Source organism: Nerophis lumbriciformis, linkage group LG26 (assembly GCF_033978685.3).
Source record: "Nerophis lumbriciformis linkage group LG26, RoL_Nlum_v2.1, whole genome shotgun sequence".
NCBI lineage: Eukaryota > Metazoa > Chordata > Actinopteri > Syngnathiformes > Syngnathidae > Nerophis > Nerophis lumbriciformis.
This window is the reverse complement of record NC_084573.2, coordinates 9,074,560-9,100,000: the sequence shown is the minus strand read 5'-3', so window position 1 is coordinate 9,100,000 and position 25,441 is coordinate 9,074,560. Positions and strand designations below refer to the sequence as shown.

Here is a 25,441-nt window from a genome sequence, read left to right as displayed (position 1 = left end):
CTAAACTGGTCCAGCTTGATAAGAAACGTGATTAAAACATTCAAACACTTACTCATATAAAAGTACAAATGTTTACCAGACATGGTGTTGGAACATTATAAAACTGCCTCGTCACCTTTGTGCTAGCATGCTAACGTTAGCATGCTAATGCTTTCTACTAGCTAATGTATGTTTAAACCTCAAAATGGTGCCGTCCTAAAGGTATGTTAACTATTCCCATGTCATCATTGACATGCTAATGTTTTTAGTGTGCTTTTTAGCCAATTTTGTATGTTTATACCTCAACATCATGGATTTTTGATACTTGGTGCCGTCTTGAAAGTATGCTAACTTATTCTATGCTAACATTTTATACCAGCATTTTTGCTCATTTCATTCGTATAAACCAACAATTGACATTAGAGATGTCCGATAATGGCTTTTTTGCCGATATCCGATATTCTGATATTGTCCAACTCTTAATTACCGATTCAGATATCAACCGATACCGATATATACAGTCGTGGAATTAACACATTATTATGCCTAATTTTGTTGTGATGCCCCGCTGGATGCATTAAACCAGTGGTCCAAAACCACCGGGCCGCGGAAAAAAATTTTTTTTAAATTAAATCAACATAAAAAAACACAATATATACATTAAATATGAATATAGATCAATTATTATTATTATTATTAGCCTTTATTTTACCAGGTAAAATCCCATTCAGATCAAAGATCTCTTTTCCAAGGGAGACCTGGCCAAGAGGGCAGCAGCAAGGTTACATTAAAAACAATACAGTCTGCAGGGATACAGATTCTTTATGAAAATAAAAAATAATCCCCCTCGGTCCGTTGGACAAATTTTCAAGCGTTGACCGGTCCGCAGCTGCAAAAAGGTTGGGGACCACTGCATTAAACAATGTAACAAGGTTTTCCAAAATAAATCAACTCAAGTTATGGAAAAAAAATGCCAACATGGCACTGCCATATTTATTACTGAAGTCACAAAGTACATTATTTTTTTTAACATTTGGGACATGCTCTCCCTGAGAGCATGAGGAGGTTGAGGTGGGACGGGTAGCAGGGTGTGTATATTGTAGCGTCCCGGAAGAGTTAGTGCTGCAAGGGGTTCTGGGTATTTGTTGTGTTGTGCTTATGTTGTGTTACAGTGCGGATGTTCTCCCGAAATGTGTTTGTCATTCTTGTTTGATGTGGGTTCGCAGTGTGGCGCATATTTGTAACAGTGTTAAAGTTGTTTATACGGCCACCCTCAGTGTGACCTGTATGGCTGTTGACCAAGTATGATTTGCATTCACTTGTGTGTGTGAGAAAAGCCATAGATATTATGTGATTGGGCCGGCACGCATAGGTACTTCTCCCTATGTCCATGTACCACTCTGTGCAGCTGCGTTTTAAAAAGTCATAAATTGTACTTTTTGAAACCGATACCGATAATTTCCGATATTACATTTTATAGCATTTATCGGCCGATAATATCGGCAGTCCGATAATATCAGACATCTCTAATTGACGTATTTTCATACTTGACGCCATATTAGAGGTACAGTTCCTTTTCTTACGTCGTCATGCTAATGCTACCATGCTAACGTTTTATGCTAGTTTTTTAGCTAATTGTGTTCAAACCTTAAATCAGGGTTCCCCAAATCTAGCCCCCCAGCGTCAAAAATCCGGCAAGTTATGAAAACAAAACAAAAAAATTTAAATTTATTTAAATCTGTAATTTCTAATCAATTTTCTACCAATTGTTACCCTCAGTGTCTCCTAGCCGCTCAGGCAAATCATATTGTCTAAAAATGCATTTTCCCATCGATAACGTGATATCATCGTGTTCGGAATATATATATATATTAGGGATGTAACGGTACGTGTATTTGTATTGAACCGTTTCGGTACGGGGGTTTCGTTTCGGAGGTGTACCGAACGAGTTTCCACACGAACATATTAAGTAGCCGCCTCCGCTTCCTTCTGCCTCTGTCTCTTGTCAGTCCTCTACACAGCACCCAGCATTGTCCCACCTATACAACCATCTGATTGGTTACAAACAGAGCGGTAACAGCCAATCAGCAGTGCGTATTCAGAGCGCATGTAGTCAGTGCTTAGCGTTTAGCAGGTAAGCATCAGGCAGCGGACTCTCCCCAAATGATAATAAACACCTCCCAGTCAACTACTAGTAACATAACTATGAGCCCGTTGACCTTCTAGAAACCTAAACGGCAGCTCAGCTCGCTCGCAGTCCTGGCTTGAGGTGACGGCTAATTCGCTTTTAGCGTAACGTTAGCTCATTGTGTGTGTGTGTGTGTGTGTGTGTGTGTGTGTGTGTGTGTGTGTGTGTGTGTGTGTGTGTGTGTGTGTGTGTGTGTGTGTGTGTGTGTGTGTGTGTGTGTGTTATGGACAGCAAAGCCCTGTCTGTCTGTTATTTCACTTTACCTTTTTCTGTGTTGATTGAGCTGTGTTGAAGCAGCAAAAAAGGATATTATGTTAAAAGAAGAGTTTCTGTCTCTGATAGTTGATATAATAATGTAAGTGCATCATTAAGCCTACATGAACTCCATGGTGTTCAGGGATGAATAGTATCTCCTATTGCTATTGCACCATTTATTCAGCTATAGTTACATTAATCATTAGTAATGCAGCAGCCTAGTTTTGAATGGCAGGGTCCCTGCTATCACATGATGATAAAAATATAACATTTACATAATAAAAATCAACTACAGGCTTCCCAAATGCTGTAATAAATTAAGCATGATGAGTTGGCTTGAAACTGTTTAATGTTGCACTTTTTATATGTAGAAGATAGGGCTGAAACGACGCGTCGACGTAGTCGACGTCATCGGTTACGTAAATACGTCGAGGACGTTTTTGTTCGTCGACGCGTCGCATATTTACGTCACACTACCGTCATGGCGGAGCGCAAAGCAGACGATGCGAGCGGTGCGAGCGAGGGGAAAAAAGCACGCCAAAAGTCGTCAAAAGTGTGGGAGTATTTCAATAAACGGCCTAAGAAGAAACGCTACTTTTACTCCGCTACTTTTATCTACATTCAGCTCGCTACTCGCTACTAATTTTTATCGATCTGTTAATGCACGCTTTGTTTGTTTTGGTCTGTCAGACAGACCTTCAAAGTGCCTGCCTTACTGGTGACGTTTCACTTCGTTCCACCAATCAGATGCAGTCACTGGTGACGTTGGACCAATCAAACAGAGCCAGGTGGTCACATGACCTGACTGGCTCCGAGCTAACTTCGGGTGTTACCATTTAGTGGTCAATTGTACGGAATATGCACTGTACTGTGCAATCTACTAATAAAAGTTCCAATCAATCAATCAAAAGTGTGAAGGAAAAAAGACCCTTTTTTTATTTCAACCGTAAAGACTGACTGCACAGTTCCTGTCTTCACAATAAAAGTCCCGCTCCATCGCGCCTGCGCTTTCAAAATGAGAGTCTCCGAAAGCCAGCGCAAACAAGCTAGCAAGCTACGGAGTTTGCCGCCAATGTATTTCTTGTAAAGGGTATAAAAACGAATATGGAAGGTGGACAAATAAGATGCCAAATAACAACCACTTTCATGTGGTATTAGACAGAAAGGAGGAACTTTTTTTCTCCTCCATTTGAAAACGTGGACGTTACCAGCACTACTGTCTGATTACAATCAATGCAAGTCATCAGAATCAGGTAATACACCAACTTATATTCTTGTCTTCATGAAAGAAAGGAATCTATATGTTAAACATGCATGTATAATTATTAAAACACCTTTAACATGTAAACAAAAACGGCAAAATAAATAAATATAAATTATATACTGTATATATCAATGTATGTATATATATATATATATATATATATATATATATATATATATATATATATATATGTATATGATATGTGTGTGTATGTTACTCAGTACTTGAGTAGTTTTTTCACAACATACTTTTTACTTTTACTCAAGTAAATATTTGGGTGACTACTCCTTACTTTTACTTGAGTAATAAATCTCTAAAGTAACAGTACTCTTACTTGAGTACAATTTCTGGCTACTCTACCCACCTCTGCTAATAATGTTGTTGTATGCACACTGTGTCGAGCGGAAATGGCCTATCATAGCAGCACAACGGCAGCGTTCTTGACATCACCATCAACTAGTCAATCGTCCGCGTGAGTATACGTTGTCATCATTACACAAAAACATGAATGTGTCATTTGTATCTGCGTTGTAAATTCATAAACTAAAGCACCGTTTCGCTCTGAGAGGAGCGTTTGGCGTGCCTGTTCAGTGTTTACAAAGACGCGCTCCTCTTTAACGCTAACGTTAATTAGTTGTGCAAATACCTTTTACAACATTAACAATTACGTATACTATGTACAAACGAACAATTAACTTTCACTTTAATCATACTATCATTGTTGTGTTATTAAGCAAAATAAGCAAAAGTTTTACTTTTGTTGAAATGTTTACACTGTTACAGAATATTTCGTTTTGCACTTTTTTGTATTGGATGTTTATCTTTATTTTTGCACATTTTAGCAAATAAGCAATACTTTTACTTTTGTTGAAATGTTTACACTGTTGTTACAGAATATTTCCGTTTTGCACTTTTTTGAATAGGATGTTTATCTTTATTTTTGCACATTTTAAAGCAAAATAAGCAATACTTTTACTTTTGAAATGCTTATACTATTGCAGAATATTAAGATTTGCACTGGATGTTTACTTTTATATTTGCACATTAAAAGCAAATAAGCTACTTTTAATTTTGTTAAATGTTTACATTGTTACAGAATATTTTGTCATGTTGTTGTCAATGTTGACTGAGTGGCCATACTTTTTTTTTGTAAATAAAAGCCATGCCTTTTGAAAAAACTGGCCTACATTTATTTTTTCATCTTCATTTTAAATAAAAAAAATAATCGGTAAAAGGAAAAATAATCTATAGATTAATCGAAAAAATAATCTATAGATTAATCGAAAAAATAATCTATAGATTAATCGATAGAAAAATAATTGTTAGCTGCAGCCTTAGTAGAAGAAAAGTTTTGTCATTTTATTTAACCTGAGCAACAACTTGAGGCAGTTTAATGTTGATTAACGTGGGCAGAATTATTATAGTGTTCCCAATGTTAAAAGGATAAAGCCATTGTTTACAAATTTGGTAAATAAATAACCAAAAAATGTATATTTTGTTGTTTTCTTACTGTACCGCATATGAATCGAACCGTGACCTCTAAACCGAGGTACGTACCGAACCGAAATTTTTGTGTACCATTACACCCCTAGCATGCTGACTTTTTTTTTTCATTTCATTCGTCGTGTGTTATTTTTTTCTTGATTTACCATGCTAATGTTAACATGCTAACGTTTTATGCTTGCATTTTAGTGGAGTTTTATGAGCTGAAAGACCTGCCTGGTGTGACTGTGTGGGCGAAGTATGTTTCCAGTAATTGTGGAAGTGAAAATTGTGAGAAGAAAAAGGAGTTGTAGATACAAACATCTGCTACCGCCATGTTGTGTGTCAGCAAAAGGTCACCCGACTGGAGCGCCGCCACTTTGACCTTTTCACACCTGGCACTTGCTGTTGACGTCCTCCAAGGCGATGAACGCTGACGCACCGATCCACGACGACGAAGGCGCCGCTAAAAAGATGGCGGGTGTGTTTGGGATGTTCCGTAAGAGCATCCGTCAGGCAACGGAGAAGAGCCCGCGCCTGCCTGGACAGAGAGGGTCAAAGGTCAGCGAGTCGGGGTCTGAGCACTCCAAAGCTCCGCCCTCTCCCAGTGAGTAAATCCACGCTTAATAGCAGCGTCACCGCTCCACAGATTACAACTCAACAAAAAACTAAATGTCACTAATGTCAGAATTAGCATGCTAATGTTTAAACCGGTAAGCATTTTTGCTAACTTAATTAGTTTAAACCCAAAAATCATGAATTTTGATACTTTGTGCCATCTTACAAGTACGCTAACTTTTCTAATATCATGCAAACATCATAATGCTAACAATATATGCTGGCTTTTTAGCTAATTTGAGTATATTTAAACCCAAAAATCATGAATTTTGATACTTGGCACCATCTTACAAGTACGCTAACTTTTCTAATATCATGCAAACATCATAATGCTAACAATATATGCTGGCTTTTTAGCTAATTTGAGTATATTTAAACCCAAAAATCATGAATTTTGATACTTGGCACCATCTTACAAGTACGCTAACTTTTCTAATATCATGCAAACATCATCATGCTAACATTATAATGCTAACAATATATGCTAGCTTTTGAGCTAATTTGAGTATATTTAAACCCAAAAATCATGAATTTTGATACTTTGTGCCATCTTACAAGTACGCTAACTTTTCAAATTCCATGCAAACATCATCATGCTAACATTATAATGCTAACAGTACATGCTAGCTTTTTAGCTAATTTGAGTATATTTAAACATAAAAATCATGGATTTTGATACTTGGCACCATCTTACAAGTACGCTAACTTTTCTAATATCATGCAAACATCATCATGCTAACATTATAATGCTAACAATACATGCTAGCTTTTTAGCTAATTTGAGTATATTTAAACATAAAAATCATGGATTTTGATACTTGGCGCCATCTTACAAGTACGCTAACTTATTCTATAGTAGCTTTATGCCAGCATTTTTGCTCATTTCAGTCGAATAAATGTACAATCATTGTTTTTTGATACTTGACGCCATCTTAGGAGAACAGTTACTTTTCATATTTCATCATGCTAAAGTTTTATGCTAGCTATTCAGCTAATTTGTTTGAACCCAAAATTCATGAATTGTAATACTTGGCACCATCTTGGACGTATGCTAACGTTTTATTTATTAGCATGTTAACATTAATATAAGCCTACAATTAATTAATTTTGATACTTGGTGACATCTTTGCAGTACAGTTACTTTTCCTATGTCATAATGCTAATGTTCACAGGCTAACATTTTATGCTAGGTTTTTGACAAACTTTGTATGTGTTGACATGAAAATCATGGGTTTTCATACCTGGCGCCATCTTGGACGTATGGTACCTTTGTCTGTATTGGCATGCTAATGTTTTATATTTGCTATTTTGCCAACTTCATTCATTTAAACCCAAAATCATGAATTTTGATACTTTGTGCCATTTACAAGTACACTAACTTTTCGAATATCATGCAAACATCATCATGCTAACAATATATGCTAGCTTTTTAGCTAATTTGAGTATATTTAAATATAAAAATCATGGACTTTGATACTTGGCGCCATCTTGTCAGAATGCTAACTTATTCTATGGTAGCTTTATGCCAGCATTTTTGTTCATTTAATTCGTATAAACCTACAATCATTGTTTTTTGGTACTTGACGCAATCTTAGGAGTACAGTTACTTTTCCTGTCATAATGCTAATGCTAGTATGCTAACGTTTTATGCTAGCTTTTCAGCTAATTGTGTATAAACCCAAAATTCATGAATTTGAGTACGTTTTCTTTATTAGCATGTTGACATTAGCATGCTAACATTCTATGCCAGCATTTTTGCTCATTTCATTTGTATAGGCCTACAATTAATTGATTTTGATACTTGGTGACATCTTTGGAGTAGTTACTCTTCCTATGTCATAATGCTAACGTTAAAATGCTAACATTTTATGCTATGTTTTTGGCAAATTTTGTATGTGTCGACATGAAAACCATGAGTTTTCATACTTGGCGCCATCTTGTATGCCAATTTAACTAAAATAGTTTGGGTTTTTTTTGGATCAATTAAACAAATAAATAAAAATTAATCGATTTAGAATCACAATGATTTGCAATTCGGATGTGAATCGATTTTTTTGGTGCACCTCTAATATGATGTAGCAAACGTTTGTCATGAGTCCACTACTTTTGTCTCGCGCCAGGTGTCACATCTCCTCTGAGGAGCGTGGCGGCGCTCTTCCAGGGGAAAGACGAGGACGGCGAGAAAGGAGGAGCCATGATGCGTTCAAAGACAGGTGTGCACAAACATCTCGTGGAAAACGCCTCCAAACGTTTCTAAGCATTCCCGCTCCCCAGATCCCAACATGGCCACTCTCTTCAAGAAGGGGGCGTCCATCCGCCGCAGCCTGAGGTTTGTCTCCAGGAAGGACAAGAAACAGGAGGCCTCCCTCGCCGTCCAGGAGGGGTCGTCCGAGGAGGAAGAGGCGGAGGAGGTGGAGGAGACTTACACGCTGCCCGAGTTACCTCACACACCTCTGTCAGGTAACATGGCCTTTAATCAAAACCTGTTTGTTCCAATGACACGTCGCCCCACAGCCTTGTGGGCACCCCTCCCCTCTCCTGATGTTATCTCTCTGTTTTGTCAACATTCATCTTTGCTTGCTTTCACTTTGCCTCAACACACTTTCATGTTTATGTCAAAAGAAAACAAGCTGTACTGGTGTTGCTTTCAAAGACCATGTGTTTGTCAGTTAGTTGATGACTCTGTTTTTAATGGTGATTAGCTCAAAGCATGTTGTGCGAAGCTGGATAGCCAGGTACTGTAACTTCTAAATGTCCTCCAATAAGTGCACAAGGTTGGTCTTTTCATCTACTTTTGACATTCACAAAGGGTAAACATGATAGGCTACTAGGAGCTAGCAGCTTCACAACAGCCTAGCACACAAGCTAGATAGGTACTGAATTTTCAGACTACAAAAATGGACCGTATGGTGCGCCTAATGCACGTACAAATTGTAGTTGTGCTTACCGACCTCAAAGCAATTTTATTTGGTGTAATGGTGAGTGTGACCAGTAGATGGCAGTAACACAAAATATATACTGTATGTAATGTAGTAACATTCATATTAACATCTCATATATACATGATGTAACTATATATGTAATGTAGTAACATTCATAATAACATGTAATATATATACATGATGTAACTATATATGTAATGTAGTAACATTCATAATATGTAATATATGTAATGTAGTAACATTCATAATAACATGTAATATATATACATGATGTAACTTTATATGTAATGTAGTAACATTCATAATAACATGTAATATATATACATGATGTAACTATATATGTATTGTAGTAACATTCATAATAACATGTAATATATATACATGATGTAACTATATATGTAATGTAGTAACATTCATAATAACATGTAATATATATACATGATGTAACTATATATGTAATGTAGTAACATTCATAATATATAATATATATACATGATGTAACTATATATGTAATGTAGTAACATTCATAATATGTAATATATATATATATATACATGATGTAACTATATATGTAATGTAGTAACACTAGGGATGTCCCGATCCGATATTTGGATCGGATCGGCCGCCGATATTTGACAAAAAAATGCGTATCGGCAAGGCATGGGGAAATGCCGATCCAGATCCAGTTTAAAAAAAAAAACACCGGTCCGTGTTTTCCAACGCACCGATTTAAATAATACATTCCACTTTTCTGCTGCTCCCTAATTTCCGTTCCGCATTTTCCAGCACACCTTCAACACATCCACAGGTCTGTGGATTCTCACGAAATTGCTTTTAGCTACTGGCATTACACGACAAGCTCTTCTCACTCTTTCCTGTGTCTCCCTCTCACAGACAGCAAGCGCACTTTCTTACACACGTCACATACTGTCACGTCATACGTCACATACGTATACGCCCTCGCGCAGCAAAGAGGTAGCATCATGGCTAACGTTAGCTGTGATGTTAGCGCAGCCGTGCGAGCAACGTTCCCTCTAAGGTGCGCGCCTGTGCAATTGCGCACTGCTGAAGGGTCCTCTGCGCACGGCAAATCTATGCCACACACAAAATCAAATAAAAAAATAAGCGCATAACAATTTTTGACACACGGACATGACAGAGAAAACAGTTTTCGTCATCATTGTTCAAATATTGTAACGTCTGTCGAGACGCTTATCTCCATTCGGTGCCACACGTCCACACCATCAAAATGCCGAGGCAAACATTTCCAGATCAACACCGTATGAAAAAAATAGTGATTTTTTATAGATGTGATTTCCTTCTCTGCATGAAAGTTTAAAAGTAGCATATATTAATGCAGTATGAAGAAGAATGTTTTAATGTAGATACATAGAACCATCATACTGCTGTGATTATATGCATCAAGTGTTCATTCAAGGCTAAGGCAAAATATCGAGATATATATCGTGTATCGCAATATGGCCTTAAAATATCGCAATATTAAAAAAAGGCCATATCGCCCAGCCCTAGTTCAATGATGCCATTTCTGTTTGTCATGTATAATTTTGTCTATTTTTTGTTTATCCTTGAATAAACAGGTCAGTTTCTTGTTACCAACCATTGTGTATTATTCAAACTCCCCTAATTCAGCTGGCTAGTTGTTATCAAGAGTACTAAAACCCTTTTCAACATGATTCTGACAACTAAGTAGGCTAAATAACTTTAAACTTTAATACATGCTCGGATAGGCCAGTATCGGTATCGGATCGGAAGTGCAAAAACATCGATATCGGATCGGAAGTGCAAAAACCTGGATCGGGACATCCCTAAGTAACACTCATAATATGTAATATATATACATGATGTAACTATATGTAATGTAGTAACATTCATAATATGTAATATATATACATGATGTAACTATATATGTAATGTAGTAACATTCATAATAACATGTAATATATATATACCTGTATATGCATGATGTAACTATATGTAATGTAGTAACATTCATAACATGTAATATATATACATGATGTAAGTACTGTACGTGTGGATTGCAAATTGACACCTGTTCAATAAATCACTAGCAAGTACCCGTAAGCAAGTAACACCAAAACTTTGATGTTTCATTGAGAATATAGAACATTACACATGGCGCTCAAAAATTGGTCCAAATTTTTTAGTACGACTTTGGTAAGCTACAAAGTCACAACACTACGTCTGGCATAGTCAGACGTACTGTGCTTCAACATGTGGTATTATTATGGTGTGTGTAAGGACCTCAAAATGGCACCTACGGCTTTGCATGTTCTCGGTAATATATAGTACAGGTATGGGATAAGCTCCACCCCCGCGAGACAAGCGGTAGAAAAATGGATGGATGACTTGATATAGGTTATCTATAATATCAAATATTACAGACAGGAAGTAGCACACAAACATTACTGAGGTTTTTGAAGCTCTTTGGCGGAGTTAGCACGTGCACTGTGATGTTTCTCTGCGTGTGCAGTGATGCAGATCAACAAGCTGATCGAGATGGAGGTCTTGGAGGAGGCCCACCTCAACCTGCTGGCCCTGCGCCTGGAGTTCCAGCAGGAATGGCAGCGCAGCGGCCAGGACTCGCCCATGGAGCTGGCCAAGAAGGAGAAGGACCTGAGCATCCTCTACTCGGACCTGCGCCGCAAGATCGCCTCCATCGTGCGTACCTCCGTCTCCCTGCCCTCCAGGAACAAGGGCCTCCTGGTCCACGTGGCCCGCATTGTCCAGGAGGAGGACAAGCGGGCTCAGGAGCCTGGGGGTCTCCAAGGGAGCTGGATGGAGGCCTGGAGGGAGGCGGTGGGGGAGGGGGTTAGGGACAAAGTGGAGAGCGTGCACCTGGAGCAGAGTCACTTGAACGCCTCGTGGCTAGCCGTGCACCTGGGGCTGCTGGGCAAGGCCGTGGTGGAGGACCTGGAGACCGTGAAGAGGGACATCCGCTGGTCCTACCCCCGCAGCTTCAAGGTCTTCAGCACCTACGTGGAGCGCTACCACACTGCCATCAAGCAGCACCTCAACAAGCTGCTGCAGCAGTCCACGCACCTCAAGGACCTCTACGCTCTGCTGGACTGGATCGTCCACCGCTACCACAGGTCAGTGAACGCACCATCACATTCTGCCTTTCCAAAGATAACATTGTCTTGACAACTGGACTTGTTCATGCTGAGAGCTCAGTTTGGTCAAACAAGGGTCTTATTGCTAGAAAATCACCACATATGCGCAGTGTAAAGACTCCAGTATGAAACTTGAACTCAGCCATGCAGAATGTGGGAAGCGTTTCAAGAAGAGGAAACTTTTATTGACAGCATTCCTGGAATCAGGCCTCCTTCCCTCCAAACTTGGAACATCATTTGGAAAAGTGAAAGGCAAAATAAAACTAAAATAGACTCCCACGGACACGTCTACTGGGATCATTGCACAGTTTATGGACAAGTCAGGTCTTGAATGTTCCCCCTGGTGCAAAAGTGACTTTTTAATGACCTAACAGCAACCGAGCGAGAGAAAAATCACATCCCTCACTTGCTAGCTCTTACTGAAGAAAAAAGCTTTGTAAAAACTAAAAATAAGGCTTCGCCACATATCCTAAAATAAAGCTCCACCAGCTATCCATCAGGCTCCAGATGTTGGAGCTTTAAGTTCAATTGTGTGGTTGTTCTTCGGGCTAACCTGGCGTGGTGTTAAAGTGAAATGTTAGCATGTAGCTCACATAGCTAGGTTACCGTCAACATGTGAATGTGGAGAGAATGAATGATGGGTTCTCGGTTCTCTCTGTAAAAGCACTTTATACAGAAAAGCGCTGTATATATTCAATGCATTTTAATAATAATAATTATTATTATTATTATGGATTACAGTGTTATAGTGAATATAGTGTTTCGCCATTTTCGTGCATGTTAAGGGTCTCAAAAAGGTGTCCAAACCTATAGAAGAAAAAACATAAATTTCAACAGGGCCATTACGGTGCTCTTCATCGCCCCTGCGGGGCTTGCTTTGGTGCTCGGGCAAAAATAAAAAAATACTAAAAAATAAATGATAATAATCAATCAATAATATTTGTAGCAATTAAGATCAAGATATGAACATGTGAAATTGAGTTATTGTTTCGTGGCGAACCATCAAATGGGCTTGCACCACTGCTTCCGTCCTCATAATAATTATAATAATAATTATTATTATCGAGTCCTCATAATAATAATAATTATTATTATTATTATATATGCCAGGGTGTACCCCGCCTTCCGCCCGAATGCAGCTGAGATAGGCTCTAGCACCCCCCGCAAGCCCAAATAGGGACAAGCGGTAGAAAATGGATGGATGGAATATTATTATTATTATTATTATGAGGTTGTCAAATTTGTGGTGCAAGCCCATTTGATGGTTCGCCACAAAACAATAACTCAATTTCACATGTTCAGATCTTGATCTTAATTTCTACAAATATTATTGATTGATTATTATCCTTTATTTTTTAGTATTTTTTTATTTTTGCCCGAGCACCAAAGCAAGCCCGCAGGGGCGATGAAGAGCACCGTAATGGCCCTGTTGAAATTGCTGTTTTTTCTTCTATAGGTTTGGACACCTTTTTGAGACCCTTAACATGCACGAAAATGGCAAAACACTATATTGTGGGTCCAGAAATGTTTTGGCGGTGGGTCAGAGTATCGGGAAGGACATGACCGCAAGCGTCATGCGTTCCGGCAACAGAGGCGAGGGCCTGTTCAATAAGCCCTCACATTCCTGTGCACTTTGTGGTTCATGCAAGTTTGCGGGAATTCATGACCCAGTGGGCACGTCCTTCCCAATGCTCTGACCCACCTTCAAAAAAATTCAGAAAGATCTAAGCATGTGGAAGGAAGTTACCACTGTTAGTTTTTCACCAAAAGGGGGCGATCTTAGCGTCAATATCAAGGTCTTAGTCATGATCAGTTCCCAACCTTAGAGCCTTATGTCAGTTTGGAGGGCGATCTGGTCATTTAAAGTCAAGTAATGACAGTTTGATGGTTGATGGCGAGGAGCATTTTTTTCTGTCAGGATCTGCCCACTACCCATCCAGGACTTAAACATCATCACCATTTGAACCAATTATGATTAAGATCTGAATTCGGGGAGCCAAGTCACAAATGTTTAAACTTTTGTCTTTAGATAAAAGTTTGGCGCCATGCCACGCCCACATCTTATAGCTGACGCCAAAGGTCGGCAACCCAAAATGTTGAAAGCCACATTTGCCCAAAAAAACAAAATTTGAAAACCTTATTTAAGTCTCATAATAAAGGCAACACATGTTGTGTTTATATTATCTTAAATAGCATGTTAGCATTGATTAGCTTGCAGAAATGCAGTGACCAAATATGTCTGGTTAGCACTCTACACAAGTCAATAACGTCAACAAAGCTCACTTTTGTGCATTCAAGCACAGTATAAAACGTTTAGTGGACAAAATGAGACAATGGAGTGGCATAAAAAACACGTCTTTCCGTGGCAGCGTCGGAGAAAGTTGTACATGTAAACAAACCGTTGCATCACAGTTCACTCAACTACGTTGAGTTCAAGGGCCGCCGAAATTAGTAGGACAAATTGGCGCTCGCCAAATACTCAGTGAAGCATAAACACAAACATATGTAAATTATATTTTTTCCCCCCACTTTTTTCTATTTTTGTACATTTTTGATGAAGCTTGTTGCCAACTCCCAGCCTAGGCAAAAGTCCTTCGCAATATATCTTCGCCCATCTGTCTTTTGGTCAAAGTCCCTAGGAGTTAAAGTACAACTACGGTACTGTTTTTGGGCGACGGAAACCAAGATGGCCCACTTCCTGTTTGTTTTCAAATATGGATTCTGGAGAGTTATACGTCTGTCTTGTCATGATAGAAGTCTCCAATGATTTTTTTTTTGACAATACGTTAAACTGGTGGAAAGGGCTAACTTTTTTCAACTTTTAAAGGGGGTGTTGGATAGGTTGTGTTTGGGACCCCGAAAATGTATATTTTTTGGCGGACTGGACACGCTTGCAAAAATTGGTGACTTCTTCATTTTAATTCCCTCCAAAATGTAATAGGAGTGGGAAAATAATGATAAACTAAGCCATTCTAATAGAGTGCTCATATTGAGAGGCTTGATACATGGACGTCACAATGACAGCAGGACAAAGCAATATAATAACCGTTGTATCCCTAGTCATGAATTTCAACACGCTTCCTCTAAACTCTTGTCACACTGATTTCAAAACACAAACAAATGTAGTGGGATAGTCATACATGGAAGCTGTATATTCTGTGTCCTTCGCCAGCGAGAGGATCATGGGAAGTCCCGCCCTCCAGCCTGACATGTCAGAGGAAAAGGAAAATCTGCAACTGGATGAGGACTTCCTGCTGCAGCTGAGAGAGAAGTTCTGCATCACAGTGAAGGTGACGTCTGACTTCTGCTAAGAGGATGCAGTCACGGCAACGCAGTAGAAACAATGAAGGCCATATTTTGTGTCATATTTTATTTTTATGTGTGTGTGTATGTATGTATGTATGTATGATGTACGTATGTGTATATGTGTATGTATATACAGGTAAAAGCCAGTAAATTAGAATATTTTGAAAAACTTGATTTATTTCAGTAATTGCATTCAAAAAGTGTAACTTGTACATTATATTTATTCATTGCACACAGACTGATGCATTCAAATGTTTATTTCATTTAATTTTGATGATTTGAAGTGGCAACAAATGAAAATCCAAAATTCCGTGTGTCACAAAATTAGAATATTACTTAAGGCTAATACAAAAAAGGGATTTTTAGAAATGTTGGCCAACTGAAAAGTATGAAAATGAAAAATATGAGCATGTACAATACTCAATACTTGGTTGGAGCTCCTTTTGCCTCAATTACTGCGTTAATGCGGCGTGGCATGGAGTCGATGAGTTTCTGGCACTGCTCAGGTGTTATGAGAGCCCAGGTTGCTCTGATAGTGGCCTTCAACTCTTCTGCGTTTTTGGGTCTGGCATTCTGCATCTTCCTTTTCACAATACCCCACAGATTTTCTATGGGGCTAAGGTCAGGGGAGTTGGCGGGCCAATTTAGAACAGAAATACCATGGTCCGTAAACCAGGCACGGGTAGATTTTGCGCTGTGTGCAGGCGCCAAGTCCTGTTGGAACTTGAAATCTCCATCTCCATAGAGCAGGTCAGCAGCAGGAAGCATGAAGTGCTCTAAAACTTGCTGGTAGACTGCTGCGTTGACCCTGGATCTCAGGAAACAGAGTGGACCGACACCAGCAGATGACATGGCACCCCAAACCATCACTGATGGTGGAAACTTTACACTAGACTTCAGGCAACGTGGATCCTGTGCCTCTCCTGTCTTCCTCCAGACTCTGGGACCTCGATTTCCAAAGGAAATGCAAAATTTGCATGGTTGGGTGATGGTTTGGGGTGCCATGTCATCTGCTGGTGTCGGTCCACTCTGTTTCCTGAGATCCAGGGTCAACGCAGCAGTCTACCAGCAAGTTTTAGAGCACTTCATGCTTCCTGCTGCTGACCTGCTCTATGGAGATGGAGATTTCAAGTTCCAACAGGACTTGGCGCCTGCACACAGCGCAAAATCTACCCGTGCCTGGTTTACGGACCATGGTATTTCTGTTCTAAATTGGCCCGCCAACTCTCCTGACCTTAGCCCCATAGAAAATCTGTGGGGTATTGTGAAAAGGAAGATGCAGAATGCCAGACCCAAAAACGCAGAAGAGTTGAAGGCCACTATCAGAGCAACCTGGGCTCTCATAACATCTGAGCAGTGCCAGAAACTCATCGACTCCATGCCACGCCGCATTAACGCAGTAATTGAGGCAAAAGGAGCTCCAACCAAGTATTGAGTATTGTACATGCTCATATTTTTCAGTTTCATACTTTTCAGTTGGCCAACATTTCTAAAAATCCCTTTTTTGTATTAGCCTTAAGTAATATTCTAATTTTGTGACACACGGAATTTTGGATTTTCATTTGTTGCCACTTCAAATCATCAAAATTAAATGAAATAAACATTTGAATGCATCAGTCTGTGTGCAATGAATAAATATAATGTACAAGTTACACCTTTTGAATGCAATTACTGAAATAAATCAAGTTTTTCAAAATATTCTAATTTACTGGCTTTTACCTGTATATGTATTTGTATATATGTATGTTTATGTGTATATTTGTGTGAGTATGTATATATATGCATGTATGTATATATGTATATTAGGTTGTTTTGTTTTTTTAAATAACAGTCTTTTATTATATGCCTGTGTCTTTTTCCCATTTGGCGACATTCTCTGTCCACGATGACGTGGCGAACTGAACTTTAAGTTGATGTTCTTTAGCCACGCCCCTTTAGAGGCACTAAAACTGTTTTTGTTTTTACCTCGATAAAGGAGGACATGAGAGCTTTTATAATTCGCCTCATTGAGCTCGAAAACGAGGAAATGTGGACGGTCAGGAAGCGCCCCGACAGAGAGGAGGACTTCCTCAACTCGCACTTCCACATGGACATCTGGACGGTGAGACGCGCTAACGTCAACCTTTGGGAAAGGAGCGTAGTATTGACTTTGTGGGCGCGCTCGTTGGTAATTGGTGGACAAAGAAATATGACTTCAAATCTTATTTCATGTTGACCTTCTTTGTATGACACTTGGGGATGTTCAGATGCGACTGCGTTATTTTTATTCAATGACTTCGCGACCCCAAACGGGACAAGCGGTAGAAAATGGATGGACTTCCTGTGGGGACAATTGTTTCCAAAAATAAACACATAAGGGTTAACGCCACTGAACTTCTTTTTACACCTGCATGAGTGGTGTAATGTGTTGAAATATGACTTTAATCACAGTTTAATCTAGCTAGCAACTGATCATTTCTAATGGGGATTTTTTTTCTGGAACAGAAAGTTCCATCTTAGAGGCCCCCCCACCCTCATATTGTCCAGATCTCCCCAAACCAGTCCCAAATGCTTGTGCTGTAAACATGTTTGCTCATTATAGTTCTTAAGTCGTTTTGTTATTAATGTCTAATTGTGTTCTTAATCATAACTAGAACCCCGTTTTGGTCTATTATAATTTTCCAAGTTAACGTTTTATTTTATTTTTTTCATTTATTTATTTTTTTCAGGCAACAACATAAAAAAATAATAAAAAATATTACAAAATTTGACAACACATAATATAAATTAATATAGTGCAGAAGGTAATGTACAGTATGTAATGCATGATTGTCCAGTTTTTCCTGAAAGGGAGTGGGAAGAAGATAATTTATTTAATCCCACCCCCAGTTCTCCATTCAGTGATTATTTACATAAGTTTCACTGTTACTGTGTTTAAGGATTATAATACAGATGTTGTATCATAGTGGCATTACCACAGGTAACAATTATTACACTGTAACAATAATTTGTATCACAATGTAGGAATAAAGAATATACCAACAATGGTAATAGACAACATAGTAATAATGGTAATAGACAACATAGCAATAATGGTAATAGACAACATAGCAACAATGGTAATAGACAACATAGCAATAATGGTAATAGACAACATAGCAATAATGGTAATAGACAACATAGCAACAATGGTAATAGACAACATAGCAACAATGGTAATAGACAACAGCAACAATGGTAATAGACAACATAGCAACAATGGTAATAGACAACATAGCAACAATGGTAATAGACAACATAGCAATAATGGTAATAGACAACATAGCAATAATGGTAAGGAAACATTGAGCACATGATAACACTTTGAGACAGAGTACAACAGCAGGTCAAATTAAAGACCCGCATCTCTATATTTGAACCAGACCCGATGTTTGTATAATAGTTTAAATCGATTAATAGTTGTTTAGTAGTAGTTATTGTGTTATTAACATGTAATTGTGTCAATCATATATATATAGGACGTCAATCATATATTCGTCTGTGCTGTTAAGGTTTTTAAGTTACTAACATTTTATGGTATTAATGTGTAGTTAACGCGTTATTATTCACGACACCCTCAACTCTGTCAAATTGTCCCCAAACTGGTCCCATTCATTTGTGCTGCAAGTTTTTTCAAGTTATTAACGAATTGTGATTCCTAACCAGCGCCGTAAAACGTTAACTTTTATTTTTTGTTAAAATGTCATTTTTAAATAATTATAAACAAACTGCAAAATGGTCTTGTTACTTGGTTTTAAAATGATTAACGAATTATGATTCATAACCAGCTCCATAAAACATTAATAACTTAAAAAACGTACAGTGCAAAGGCTCCAAGGGTTCATGTTGTGCTGTGGCCGGTGCAGTGCGCCAATAAGTCCACTAGGTAGCAGCAAAGAGAAGCTGACGTGCTTTTTTTGTGTGAACAGAAAGTGAAAGGGAACGTCGTTAACGCCCAACGCATCGACGCTCAACTGGAATGCAAAGTAATCACCTCCTGTCTGCAAGAGTTACGCGATTTCCCAAAGAGGTACTTTCCCTTATGTGACCAATAAACGACATTTTTACTTTGAAAATCTGTTCCCATAGTAAAAGGGGAAGATAAACGGTATTCAAAGTCAAAGGGGAAGCACGTCTTCCCGGTTGGGAAACATGACACTAAAAGAAGAAGATGACCAATTTGAGTCCGTTTTTGTTCTGTGCAGGTTTAATGCTGCCTTCCAACTTCACTGCTCGCCCCTGCGTCCTCAGTCGCTGTGGAGCGAGTACAACATCACTTACATCAACGGCTTCACCGCCTTACTGTAAGTCACATGACCTGCAGCTTGCCCTTATAAGGACATGCATTACACCAACACTTCTGAGTGTGTGGCTGATATGGCAGCGCCATCTGGAACCTCTCAAGAGGTTTTGTGTTGATGCATGACATGCACGTCAGCAATCTGAGCCTTGATTGGCCGTTGCTTTAAAGTGGAAGTGAAAGTGTTCCTCAAAAGCAGTGCAGCTGCTTTCCAAAGGGTTCATGTTCCCTCGTTGGCACGAAATTTCTATAGAGGCCCTTCCCAACCCCTTAACGCATTCTTTTTCATACTTTATTTACTGTGCATCCATAAAGTATTCACAGCGCTTCACTTATTCCAGTTTTTGTATTGTTACAGCCTTATTCCAAAATGGAATACATTCATTTTTGTCCTCAAAATTAATACACAATACCGCATAATGACAATGAAAAGTTTTTTTTTATAGTTTCTAAATGTATTAAAAATGAAAAACTCAAAAATTACAATGCCAGGCGTCATGTTTGGAGGAAATCAGGCACCGCTCATCATCAAGCCAATATCATCCCCACAGTGAAGCATGGTGGTGGCAGCCTCATGCTGTGGGGATGGTGTTCAGTGTCAAGAACTGGGTGACTAGTCAGGATTAGAGTTGCAAAGGGGTAGAAAGTTTCCGGTAAATTTACCACGGGAAGTTAAGCTCTGGAAGTTTGGAAATTTTGACCATTCAAAGTTGGACACCGTCCATCTTCCATCCATTCATCTTCTTCCGCTTATCCGAGGTCGGGTCGCGGGGGCAGAAGCCTAAGCGGAGAAGCCCAGACTTTCCTCTCCCCAGCTCTTCCCGGGGGATCCCGAGGCGTTCCTAGGCCAGCCGGGAGACATAGTCTTCCCAACGTGTCCTGGGTCTTCCCCGTGGCCTCCTACCGGTTGGACGTGCCCTAAACACCTCCCTAGGGAGGCGTTCGGGTGGCATCCTGACCAGATGCCCGAACCACCTCATCTGGCTCCTCTCGATGTGGAGGAGCAGCGGCTTTAGTTTGAGCTCCCCCCGGATGGCAGAGCTTCTCACCCTATCTCTAAGTGAGAGCCCCGCCACCCGGCGGAGGAAACTCATTTTGGCCGCTTGTACCCGTGATCTTGTCCTTTTGGTCACAACCCAAAGCTCATGACCATAGGTGAGGATGGGAACGTAGATCGACCAGTAAATTGAGAGTTTTGCCTTCCGGCTCAGCTCCTTCTTCACCACAACGGATCGATACAGCGTCCGCATTACTGAAGACGCCGCACCGATCCGCCTGTCGATCTTACGATCCACTCTTCCCTCACTCGTGAACAAGACTCCTAGGTACTTGAACTCCTCCACTTGGGGAAGGGTCTCCTCCCCAACCCGGAGATGGCATTCCACCCTTTTCCGGACAAGAACCATGGACTCTGACTTGGAGGTGCTGATTCTCATCCCAGTCGCTTCACACTCGGCTGCGAACCGATCCAGTGAGAGCTGAAGATCCTGGCCAGATGAAGCCATCAGGACCACATCATCTGCAAAAAGCAGAGACCTAATCCTGCAGCCACCGAACCGGATCCCTCAACGCCTTGACTGCGCCTAGAAATTCTGTCCATAAAAGTTATGAACAGAATCAGTGACAAAGGGCAGCCTTGGCGGAGTCCAACCCTCACTGGAAACGTGTCCGACTTACTGCCGGCAATGCGGACCAAGCTCTGACACTGATCGTACAGGGAGCGGACCGTCACAATCAGATAGTCCGATACCCCATACTCTCTGAGCACTCTCCACAGGACTTCCCGAGGGACACGGTCGAATGCCTTCTCCAATGTACGTAGCACACCGTCATTCTTATTCTGTAGAATATGATGAGAAGCTTGTAAAACACTAATGCAATGCCACACAGATATAAATAGTCAGCTAAACAATTGCAGTAGTCTTTAAAAATATTTGACTGATGGACAAATGAATAGAAATAGGCTAGATGAATAAATGAACAGTCAATCAGCATGCTAAATCAAACAACAGCCTACATTCTTGTATGACAACAGAAAGGCTAGCAGAACAGAAGGCAGAGGAAACTACACGTTTTGATTTAGTATTTGCAAGTTGAACTTTACAGATCACAAAAAAGGTAAATTCGGATTGCTAACGTTGTTAGCGTAAATGAATGGGATTTAACATAGAGAAAATTTGCATCACGGCTAACGGATAAATATTTTCGGTTCATTATGAGACTGGTGGTACATAAACCTAGCTAGCTAGAGATATTGGCCCCAAAAGTACAGGAACAGCTAGCTAGCTTGAGTGGAGTCTGCTGGATTAGTCTACAGTCATACAATAACAAACAATTACACCTCTATTAAACTTAAATACCAGAGATCAAATATATTTACCCCAGTAATATCATCAAAACTTACCTGACTGGATGAAGTCCTTGGGCTGAAATTCTAGTCTAGCCTCAATAGCCCTGCTGTAGTGTGTAGCATGCTGGGAATTATCTGTGCATGTGATGGAGGAATGCACCGTGCAGGGTTGAAATTCAACTCCATTAATTGTCCATAAATTCCCGTTAATTCCCATATATTCCCGTTACTTCCCATGGAAAGTTTCCAACTTTGAATATTCCCGGAATTGTGCAACCCTAGTCAGAATAGAGAGAAAGATGAATGCAGCAATGTACAGAGACACCCTGGATGAGAACCAATGCATCCCATCCAACCTGGTAGAGCTTGAGAGGTGCTGCAAAGAGGAATGGTTGAAACTGCCCAAAGATAGGTGTGCCAAGCTTGTGGCATCGTATTCAAAAAGACTTGAGGCTGGAATTTCTGCCAAAGGTGCATCAACAAAGTATTGAGCAAAAGCTCTGAATATTTATGTACATGTGATTTTTTTTTTTTTTTTTTTTTTTTTTTTTAAACTGTTAATACATTTATAAACAACTTTTTATGTTGTCATTATTGGGTATTGTGTGCAGAATTTTGAGGACAACAATGAATATATTCCATTTTGGAATAAGGCTGTAACATAAAATGTGGAAAAAGGGAAGCGCTGTGAATACTTTCCGGATGCACTGTATGTGGAAGTTTTTTTTTTACCTTTTTATATAATCAAACCTGAATTTAATTTGATGCATGTTTTGAACAAATAATGGGGGAAATGCTTCAAAAATGAAACATTAGTGCAAAATACACATTTTAACATTATTAAAAGGATTTGAACCTATCAGGTACTGCTTTAAAAGACAAGAACTATGATTGCACTGGTGGGAATGCGTGAGTACATCTGGCATTCTATTTTTATCAGTGACGTAGCAGGAAGCGGCAAGGACTACTTTTGCTGTGAAATGTCATTTGTCAATTGACATTTTACGTGCGTGTCTTCACACAAAACAGATCTTGGTGTCCTACGCGCAGCGCGTGTTTGCCGTTTAGGGCGGGGCCACTTGATAGTGCACCTTATTTTTGGAACATGACGACCAACACCAGGTTACAAACACGTTCCATTTCAACGCGTTGTATGTGGGATTGAAGTGCAAGTCAGAACTAAAAAAACATCAATAAAACACTAACTATATGAAATAAAACAGTATTAAAAAGAACTAGTACCACATTTATAATCTGCTGCTTTATCTCGCCAACTCACAGCCTCATGTTCAAAATGAAGTCTATGTGAAAAAAAAAACCTCTTCATTTTTACAAAATTAACGCCACTACCATGAATTAATTTACGTGGACCCCGACTTAAACAAGTTGAAAAACTTATTTGGGTGTTACCATTTAGTGGTCAATTGTACGGAATATGTACTGAACTGTGCAATCTACTAATAAAAGTTCCAATTAATCAATCACAGCCACCAGAAGAACCTGCCTTACGCTTGGGAGAGCCAAAATTTTTGTTCATGAAACAAAATTTAATTACCGTAAATTCCGGTCTATAAGCCACTACTTTTTCCTAGGCTTTGATCCCTGTGGCTTTTAAAACTGTGCGGCTAATTTATGGATTTTTCTTCGCTGACGGCCGGTTATATTGTAAACCGTTAAAACACAAAAAAACAACCTAGCAAACACACTGAATAAACCAACGGGAAATACAGTTGCCGTTCGATTTTCTAGCTGTCCATAGCATTTCTACTCATATGGAATCTTCATTAATTACTCCAATCGACGTTTTAAATTTTACAATACAACTAAAACTATTTTTACTTACTATACCGTCCCATGTGTGATGTCTGAAGGAGTGTTTTTATGCGTATTTGTATGTGCTATTGTAATGAAGCTAGCGTTGTCAGCATTAGCTACGATGCTAACACATTTATGAGTGTCTTTGTTAGTATTATTAACTTACAGTGGCATTATTTTTGTATTGTTTCACTTTCACAAATTCCTCAGGAAATTCACCAGTTATTGAGTCTGTTTAGCTGATTTGAGCGATAGCTTCCGCAGCCAGTAGGTCCATGACGATGACATCTGTTTTGTTTGAACATCAGTTTTACAAAGATTTACCATTTTTTTTCCGTGTAAATAACTCATTTCACAACGTATATATCTGCGGATTATAGTCCGGTGTGGCTAATATATGGAAAATATGTTTTTCTTCTCAAATTTAGTGGGTGTAGCTTATATGTTTGGAAAATACGGTAATTTGAGTATTTTCGTAACCGCAAATCGTTGCAACACGGAATTTCATAAACACAAAGTCAAAACAGACTTATATATATGCAGCTAACTGCAAACTAATGCAGCTAACACAGAGGTAGCAAACAACAGCAAAATTTCAACTCACTGGACAACAATGTTGGCCGACGATCGTCGTCACGTTCCTAAAATGATTTCTATACAATTTGATTCGAACCTGCATCAACAAAATAACTGTTGTAAGCCTTTTTCCTGTTGAGCTTAGTGTTGACCCTTGTCAGGTATTGCAAGCACGCTCTCTGCTACAAAAGGCAGAAGTGTGCTTACTCCACAATATAGTCCCTCCAGGATTTTGCAGGCTTATTTTGTGATTGTTGCGGCCTAAAATGCCGCAATTTTTTCACAAAGCGATTTGACGCTTATTTTTCTTTCAAGAACATTAAATCAACATGCGATTTTGAGAACTTGCTATCGGTGTTTTTAGTGTTCCTCGTAACTTTAACCACAAAAAGCACAACAATTAGAAAACAAATATTGATGTTTTACTCATTTTACACAGCACTAGGGGTGTAACGGTACACAAAAATTTTGGTTCGGTACGTACCTCGGTTTAGAGGTCACGGTTCGGTTCATTTTCACTATTCTTTATTTATTTTTAAATTGCCTTTCAAATGTCTATTCTTAGTATTGGGTTTTATCAAAAAAAAAATCCCTCAAAAAATGCGACTTATACTCCAGTGCGACTTATATATGTTTTTTTCCTTCTTTATTATGCATTTTCGGCCGGTGCGACTTATACTCCGGAGCGACTTGTACTTAGACAAATACGGTAGTTGAATTGATCATCCTTTATTGATTGCTGATCGCTAAAAAGTGGTTGCCATGGCGTCCGCAGGCAGCACATGGAGGACTACCAGCATCAGTGTGCCGATCTTGTGGAGGCCATGAAGGAGGAGGTGCGGTGTCTCCACTCCAAGCTCCTGCAAGGCCTGGCGGAGCAGTTTAAGGTGGAGATCAAGGTGCGGCTCTTCTTCTTCCATTCTTGACTTCCACTTTTCACCCCTTTTTTTTGAAGTAATATCAGTTAAAGAGTTTGGGTTTTTTTTTAAAAGGGGGGGAAAAAAGCAGAAGCTCGATGTTGAAAAAGTTTCACAATTTGAAAAAAGTCAGTTCTCCTTTCCCGCCACCACAAAGATATTCTTACACTTTTTTGAAACATTCCAAAATACTAAATATTTGTCACATGGTCACGCTTATAACAAACTGGACACTTTAGTAGGTACACCACTGTAGGTCTGGGCGATATGGCCTTTTAT

At 39.3% G+C, this 25,441-nt stretch overlaps 1 protein-coding gene across 3 annotated transcripts in view; it reads left to right on the top strand.

Moving 5' to 3' along the window:
* The window catches only part of exoc3l4 (exocyst complex component 3-like 4), a 45,826-nt gene that overhangs the window by 430 nt on the left and 19,955 nt on the right, over positions 1–25,441 (top strand). Inside the window, exons 1-10 of one of the 3 annotated variants that reach the window (XM_061987435.2) lie at positions 5,374–5,427; positions 5,518–5,775; positions 7,907–7,999; positions 8,061–8,246; positions 11,241–11,859; positions 15,053–15,170; positions 17,162–17,287; positions 19,134–19,234; positions 19,410–19,508; positions 25,021–25,144. In XM_061987435.2, the coding sequence (XP_061843419.2) occupies positions 5,595–5,775; positions 7,907–7,999; positions 8,061–8,246; positions 11,241–11,859; positions 15,053–15,170; positions 17,162–17,287; positions 19,134–19,234; positions 19,410–19,508; positions 25,021–25,144 (1,647 nt within the window). In that variant the 5' untranslated portion in view covers positions 5,374–5,427; positions 5,518–5,594. Of the gene's footprint in view, positions 1–5,373; positions 5,428–5,517; positions 5,776–7,906; positions 8,000–8,060; positions 8,247–11,240; positions 11,860–15,052; positions 15,171–17,161; positions 17,288–19,133; positions 19,235–19,409; positions 19,509–25,020; positions 25,145–25,441 lie in introns of those variants that run through there. The other 2 variants (XM_061987433.2, XM_061987434.2) reach the window with 2 other exon arrangements.